This window comes from Sphaeramia orbicularis, chromosome 8 (assembly GCF_902148855.1).
Source record: "Sphaeramia orbicularis chromosome 8, fSphaOr1.1, whole genome shotgun sequence".
In the NCBI taxonomy this organism is placed as follows: domain Eukaryota; kingdom Metazoa; phylum Chordata; class Actinopteri; order Kurtiformes; family Apogonidae; genus Sphaeramia; species Sphaeramia orbicularis.
This window is the reverse complement of record NC_043964.1, coordinates 49,764,463-49,772,596: the sequence shown is the minus strand read 5'-3', so window position 1 is coordinate 49,772,596 and position 8,134 is coordinate 49,764,463. Positions and strand designations below refer to the sequence as shown.

The 8,134-nt window shown below is 40.1% G+C and overlaps 1 protein-coding gene across 1 annotated transcript in view; it reads left to right on the top strand.

Moving 5' to 3' along the window:
- The window catches only part of gna13b (guanine nucleotide binding protein (G protein), alpha 13b), a 36,528-nt gene extending 30,718 nt beyond the window's left edge, over positions 1-5,810 (top strand). The window contains exon 5 of the mRNA XM_030141536.1: positions 4,874-5,810. Within this exon, the coding sequence (XP_029997396.1) occupies positions 4,874-5,245 (372 nt within the window). The 3' untranslated portion in view covers positions 5,246-5,810. The remainder of the gene's footprint in view (positions 1-4,873) is intronic.
- Positions 5,811-8,134: the final 2,324 nt, after the last annotated feature.

The following is an 8,134-nucleotide window of genomic DNA, read 5'->3' as shown; positions in this document are numbered from 1 at the left end:
GCACTTGCCCACAGTTTAACCAAACTACAGACAAGGTGGTGTGGTGTATTGAAGTGTACAACTTGGAAAAAACCTTGATGTACTAACTACAGTAAAGGATGAAATTATTAGCCCACTTATGAAAATTAAATTTAAAAAAAAAGATGTCTGCCAAGACACTTGTAGTGAATGTCTTTGCCAAGTCCAGAATAGTATTCTCAAAGATGACAATAAATAGAACTTTGCACAGGAATAGACTGTGAGAATGCAGAACAAGAAATCTCCCCCTAACATGTTCAGTCCAGACTGAAGTATGCTAAGGACAACTTGGAGAAAGTTTAGCGGAATCAGAATCAGCTTTATTGGCTGAGTTTGTGCACACAAATAAAGAATTTCTTTCTGGCTTAGCCTTAGCCCTGATGTGTTATAAAATAACTATGTGTATTATAATCTTTTTTTTTTTTTTTCTACAAAACTGAACAAATAGTGTAAGACCAAATAGTAAATGGAACAATAGTGCAAGTATAACAAGATGAACATAACGTGCTGTGCACTTTTAATACCCCTCGGCTAAATATAGTGTGAAATTCTGTTGAAAGTTTCTGCCCTATAATTTACATTAGATTATTCATTCATTCATTCATTTTCTGAACCCACTTCATCCTCACTAGGGTCACAGGGGTCGCTGGAGTCTATCCCAGCTACTTATGGGCGAAGGCGGGGTACACCCTGGACATGTCGCCAGTTCATCGTAGGGCTGATGAGATTAGATTGTCTTTGTGTAAAATGTATTACATACATATTTATATTTGAAAGTACTCCGATATTATAACTGCACAAAGCACAAGGCCATCTGACCTTGAAAAAGTAGGTCAAGGTCACCCCTTTTCAGTAGGCTTTTGCTCCATGCCAAGATACATCCACAGTATAAATTTGGCGCAGATATCGCAATGTATTCTTTAGATAATGTGATAATGTTGTTGAATGGATGGATGGATGAACAGACAAACAGATGGAGAGACAGACGACAAAACGATTACAATACCCCTTTGGCCAGAAGTTGGCTGAGGTGTAAAAACCAATAGTGTTGTATACAAGGACAATAGTGCAGTATGAATGGACAATAGTTTGATCCCAGGTGGCTGCAAATATTCATGAGGTATATACTGTCACAGTTTGGCATTCAACAGTTTGACTGCCTGGGCAAAGAAACTGTCCTTGAATCAGTTGGTTTTGGCATACTGTGCAACGCCTACCAGAGGTCTGGATCCAGAAGCTGTCCCATAAGGACCCGGACCTACAGCCAGTGGTGGGGCGCTTCTATTTTAACTGGCACAGCTTATATAGTCTTTCTGGTGGTGGTTTTGTGGATGAGGAAACACATAGACCAATTGCATGAGTGTAAAGCCATCCCATGTGATACCACTCAGCCAGTCAAATCTGTGCATTCAAAGCGTTAAACAGTGCAACTGTACAGTTCAGTCAGATGAAAGAGTTAGAGACAAGTTACACATGAAAAGACAGTAGAAAGAAAAAGAAAGATGGTGATACATGGAGAGAAAACAAAGGGAGAGAAACAGACGACTGCACTGGAGAAAGTTGATGAGAAGACGAAATGGAGAAAGGGAGAGAAAAGTAAGGGGGAAATGGCGATCGCCAAAAGAAGAAAAGTGGACAGTGAAAATAGAGCATTTAACCTGGAATGGACAGACTCATTTCTGATCATACTTCCCATTGGGAGCACTAAACAAGCATCTCTCGTATGTTCAGGAACCGTGGCAATGTGAAGCACCATTATGAAACAAAACATAGAAGTTTTGAACAAACATACCCACTCAAATCTGCAGTGAGATTACAGAAAATAAGAAGTCTCAGACCCCAGTAAGACCAGTCCACCAGGATCTTGAGCCACACATTCGCTGCCAACAATGTGGTCGTGAGTGTTCTGTCAGGGTTGCTTGGATTTTGGGTCCCTACTTCTACAGCCCCACTTTTGTTTAATTTATGAGGAGACATTATACACATCTGCACAAATGCAAATGTTGGTTACTTAAATATATATCACATTGAATAGTTAGACATGATCTTACAGACCTTTGCTTCAAGAAATTTTCTCTAACTGGATCTCTCTATATTTTAGTTGAATATCATTGGTGTAGAGGGAGCAGAGCATCAGAGAAAGGACTCACCCCTTAGGGGTGCCAGTGCTAATGGATCAGGTTTTGGATGTGATGCTCCCCAACCTCAACTGCTGCTGCCTCTCAGTCAGGAAGGTGGTGATCCACTGACAGGTGGAGGCAGGCACTGTGAGCTGGGAGAGATTCTGGTCGAGGAGATCAGGGTTGATGGTGTTGGATGCCAAGCTGAAGTCCAGGAGCAGGATCCTTGGGGAGTGGACGTGGTACAGAATGTAGTGTGATCTTATGTTGACTGCGTCATCAGCTGACCTGTTTGCCAGGTAGGCAAACTGCAGGGGGGTCTAGCAGGTGGCCTGTTATGTCCTTCAGGTGGTTTAACGGTAGTCTCTCAAATGTTTTCATGACCACAGATGTCAGGGGGACAGGTCTGTTGTCATTTTTAGCTTTCCGGCTGATAGGCTGTAAGCTATTGTTGTCATGCGGCCTCCAGCATCGTTGTCGTCTGTCGTCGTCATCTGTCATCCGTTACAAAACTTTCAATCGTCTTCTCCGAAACTACAATTCCGATTGACTTCAAACTTGGTATACAGCTTCTTTATGATGATGTCAACAAAAGATAGTGAAATTATTTGGATCCGGATCTGATTCTGGATTTGGTGCGACTTTGAAAAATTTCCACATTATAAGAGATAGGAAGTGCCAGTAAGCTACAGGGCCATTGGCCCTATTTTTTAATCTTGTGATGGAGGGCTTCTTAGAGACTGGGATGATAGTGGTACGTTTGAAGTAGCGGGACACTTCCCTCAGCTCTAGGGATTGGGTGAACGTGGTCAACTGGTCAGCACAGACTCTACAGCTAGAGGGGGACACGGCATCAGGTCCTGTAGCCTTCCTCATCTTTTGCCTCTGAAAGTACTGACACTTATCCTCATCACAGATGGCTAAAGCAGGTGGGGAAAGCGAGGATGGGGGGATTGGTTTTGGCATCAGTCCTTTTGTCTGAGGTGTGAAAGGGTGAGAGAAAGGTGTGAAGTAGTCAGTCTTTCCAAACCTGCAGTAGAAGTTATTCAGCTTGTCTGTCAGACTGGGATTTTCCACTGGGTGGGGGAATGGTCTTCTGTAGTTGGTGATGTGTTGCTTCTCCAAACTGATGCGGAGTCATTTGTTGAGAGGCTGTTTTTTAATATCTCACTGTAGCTCCTCTTTGCTGCTTTGATCTGTTTGGTCATACAGGGCTGGTCCCACCTGCTGTAGGCCTCCTTCTTTTGCTCGTCACATTGTTTTCCAACATGACAATAACCCAAAACATATACTTCTCCTGGTGAAGAACTGCCTCCAGAAAACCAAAGTGCCCTGACTTGAATCCCATTGAAAACCTGTGGGGTGACTTGAAGACCGAGGCCCATGGCAAAAGGCCACCAAATCTGGAGGAGCTTCTGGAGGACACATTTGCCAAAGAAGAATGAGCTGGGATTCCTCATTAGCTGTGTCAGAGAGTTGTTGAAAACCAACTAATACAGGCTGTCATCTAGAAAAAGGGATACACAACTGATGACGAACATCAAGAGCTAATCATTTTGATCCTGGTAGTTTTTGGTTTTTGTGAAATAATTTCACTTCTGTGTGCAAAGTAAAATAATGTAAGCAATATAAAACCAGAATATTTGAACAAGCTGTGTAAGAAAACAAGTTTGCTCTGTTTAGCAGCACTTGGGGAAATACTTGTTACAAAATTTAATTTTCATTGGGTGCCTGATACCAGTGTTTAAAATTACAATAAATAAGAAACAAATAAATTTTCATTATGAAAGAATAGCTGAACTGTTAAAACTTTCCAGGTTTCTATCAGACTGTTTTTGAATGAGCACAAATTCAGTCATATGCATTTATGAAAAAAAAACCTTTCTATACTTGAGTCATGACTGGTGTCTAAAATGGGAAAGTTTACATGTTTTTCTTAGAAATCAATCTGTTTTTCCTTGCATTTCTTTCAAATAATTAGATGCTAAAAATGTAACCCTTTAGGCACCAGAGTTTCTCATTTTCTTTTTTTTTTTTTTTAATATTCCATTTTGATATCAAGATTTCAAATAGCTGTTTCGTTCAGTTATGTTGCTTGTCACAATATTGGGACTTTGGCACTTAAAGGGTTAATAATGTACCATTTAATTCTACATAGACTTTGAAATATCTCTGAACACTTCAAATTATTTTCAGCAAGTGTCTTAGTATTCTCCATTGGCAAGTTGAACTGCAGCATTTTGACATTATTAGATATTAAAATCATAATCAATATGGCCAGTTAGAAATACATTTCTTGTCTTTGTGGGTGAGTTGACAAAATGCATTTTGGATACTATGAAGTGCAGATGGTATCTCTCCTTTGAGTATGTCTGCTCATCTGCTTTCAGCACTGTTTCTCCCACAGTCACTCTAAAGGCAAAGAGGACGTGGGTTTTACATGAATGTTGGCACCACATGTATACCTGAAATGATGACATTGGCATAGTCTGCATTAAATGTTTCCTGTTGTCCAATTTGTCTACAATTTAATTTTCTGCCGTGTCCCAGGTGTTGTTTTTGTCTAGATATTAGGTCTTAAAGGTCTTATTTAGGTCAGTATATTAGGTTAGTAAAGTCATTGAGACACTAGTTACATAGATATAGTTCCTGAATTCCGGGAAAGTGTTGGTCTTACATACACTTGACACAGCTCACCTCTGACCCCAGCACATATCTCTGTTCCACCCTTCTAGGTGTTGATGGAGGACCGACAGACCAACCGGCTGAGTGAGTCCCTCAACATCTTTGAGACAATCGTAAACAATCGGGTGTTCAGCAATGTCTCCATCATCCTGTTCCTGAACAAGACAGACCTGCTGGAGGAGAAGGTCAAGCAGGTCTCCATTAAAGACTATTTCGCCGAGTTCTCAGGCGACCCCACAAGCCTGCAGGACGTTCAGCGCTTCCTTGTGGAATGCTTTCGCAAAAAGCGGCGCGAGCAGCAGCAGAAGCCTTTGTACCACCACTTCACCACAGCCATCAACACCGAGAACATCCGACTGGTGTTCCGCGACGTCAAGGACACCATCTTGCACGACAATCTCAAACAGCTCATGCTGCAGTGAGGTGGACATTTCAGGAGTAAGGAGGGGTGTCCGGAGGTAGATGGAAGTGGGTGTCGGGGTGCCTTGACCTCACCCTCACCCACCTGAGAGGGGATCAGGCAGTGTCCCTCCACCCATCCCATCTGACCCCCTCCTCACATAACTGACTGTGTATCAAAGCCACCACTACTGCCACCATTCCCCATGCTTGTTCTCTGCCTTACTGAGCTCATTCACTCTGACTTATAACAGACGACTTTGGCTCAAAGCCCTGCCCATCACTGTAAATGACCTCTGACCCCTGTTCTCTGGTCCCAGTCCACTCTCTCCAGGGGACCTACCCGAGATTGGTCACAGCATCTTTGCACAAACCTAAGTCGTTTTACATTTGTGTGAAAGTACTGCTTCCTGTCACTGTATTGTAAGTAATTTTCAGCAGGATTTTACCTAAAATCAGTATAAATGTGAGTTTTGTTTATAGATGTTTTGAAATACAGCATTTAATTTCTCGATTAAATGCATGTACCCTTCAGTAAACATTAGCCAACATTTACAGTTTATCAGTTCTTTTTAGAAATAATAAAAAAATAAGTGCAGTTATTTTATAAATAAAATATTCAGGGTTTTTGAGAAATGATTTTCAATGACTAAAGAAGATGTAGCAATTCCTGTATTTCATAAGCACCACCTTTACAACAGAAAAATGTATTTGTTTAATACATATTAGAGCAAAAATGACATTCATTTAATGTAATTAAATCTACAACTCATTCTATTCCAAATACTGCTGACAGGACGTAGTGTTTCTGGTCAGGAACAGATGGTTTCTGGGCCGATCAGGCAGTGACATCGGTCCCTGTATTTTTTTTTTTTTTAATTTAATTTAATTTTTTTTTTTTTTTACATCCACACACTTTCCTTTCCTCTAAGTTGCTCTGACCACTTTTCCCAAGGAGGGAGAGTGGAGGATGGGGCTTGTTTGAAACTTCCCAGATAGCCGCTAAAGCCGGCTGCACATGACGGAACTGTCTGCGACTGTTGCCAGGTGTTGCCTTGCTTTTTTTTTCTTCTTCTTCTTTTGTCCTCAGTTTTACACCACTGGTTGGCGTTTGGTGATGACATCACAAGGCCACGGTGGGGTGGGGATTTCCTGTGAGAGCAGTGGAACAGGAAAGAACGGGGCTAACACACAGGCATAGATAGGACTTCCTGTTCCTATGCCGACTTCACTCTAGTTTGCTAATCATGCCATTTCTTTCTAATGTCTGAATATACTGTGCATGTATCTATACATTTTCTTTAACTTATATTTTATAGGGGTTTACACTTTTTGTGACTGCTGATGGATTCTGTTACAGGTGACTAATGAGGGAGCTGGTAAGAGCGCAGACATAACCCCATAGACCACTTGGAAAAGTGAACTTTACTAAAGTGCGTTTTACTAGGCTGTTTCTCAGGGCAGAATTTGAACCACTTCCATTTGAAGCCAACTTGATGCCTCCACTTTTTCATCAGTCTTTATGAGACTCTTGAGATTTTTAAACCCAGCCATTTTTAACCTTAGTCAGACCTCATGGCCCAGCATCCACCTGTAACAAACATGGAATCTGTATCTGGATATGTTATCTGCATAAGGCCTTAACAATTAAAACTGTTTCAGTTTTGTCTCAACTCTGCCTCTATGGTTTAGTCAGTGTGGGAACCAGACTTTCAAGCAAATTTTCATGGGGTCAAGCAAGGCCATACATTGTCATTGAAATTTTTGCATCAGCAGTTGTCACATGAACAGGTGAATAAAACACATCAGAGTAAAACGAGTTGGCTTATTATAGAAAAAAATGTTCTTAAATATGACAGCAGTATGAACAAGTGACTTAGGGATGTAACGATATGAAAATTTCATATCACGGTTATTGTGACCAAAATCATCACAGTTATTATTATTATCGCGGTATTGTTGAAATTGTGCTCAAAATGTTCAAAAAGTACTTAGACACACTGAAGTAATTTAACCAAGTTGTATTTAAAAAAAATAATAATAATAATCGGCACAGTGTACCTTCTGTTGGCAGAAACATTCAAGTATTAACCCTTAGGGGTCCTATTTTGGCCGTTTTTAAGTCCTTTTAATTTTGTCTTTATATACTATATCAACAAACGTTTACTATACCCATGTTTGGGATCTTTTTTTTCAGCACAACTTCATTTATATCATCTGTCTATTATTTTTTCACTTTAGCCTACTGTATTAACACAAAAGGCCAGAAAACACAAAAGAAATATAAAATCCGATTTGAAAAATATATATACTTTATTGCATTAATAACAAAGATGCTTAATGAACCTTTTCAAAGAGTTTGAAAGTGAACATTGGTTCCAAATATTAGGTATATCAAATCAAAATTCTAATAAATTAAAACTATACTCAAATATTTAACATAAAAGCATAGCCTTACATAGGGTTTTTTCCCTAAAAGTGTGGTAATCAAACACGGTTATCATGATAATTAGAATCTAAATGGTAATACTAACTGTCTGCAATTTTACCGCGGTTTATCGTTATACTGGTAATCGTTACATCCTTAAAGTGAATGAAACATATTATTCTTGGAGTAAAAAGTTCCATCTTCCTCATAGAACCACACTCTAAATTACAGGTTCTTGTATCACAGTGTTAGTGGGTAACATGGGCATTTACTAACCAGTCATTCTTGATCACATTGCCATATAACTGAAGCCTGCCCTGCACCCACTGGTCGTCACTAGTTGCCTCTAATCCACATGAAATGTCCAGATACAGAAGTGATTCCATGTCTCACTTGCCTTAACTTGCCTTAACATGCGACTCCTACATTAAACCTAAGTATTGCTGAAGTGGCTCAGTGTTTTTGAAAACATTCTTAAAGGTAC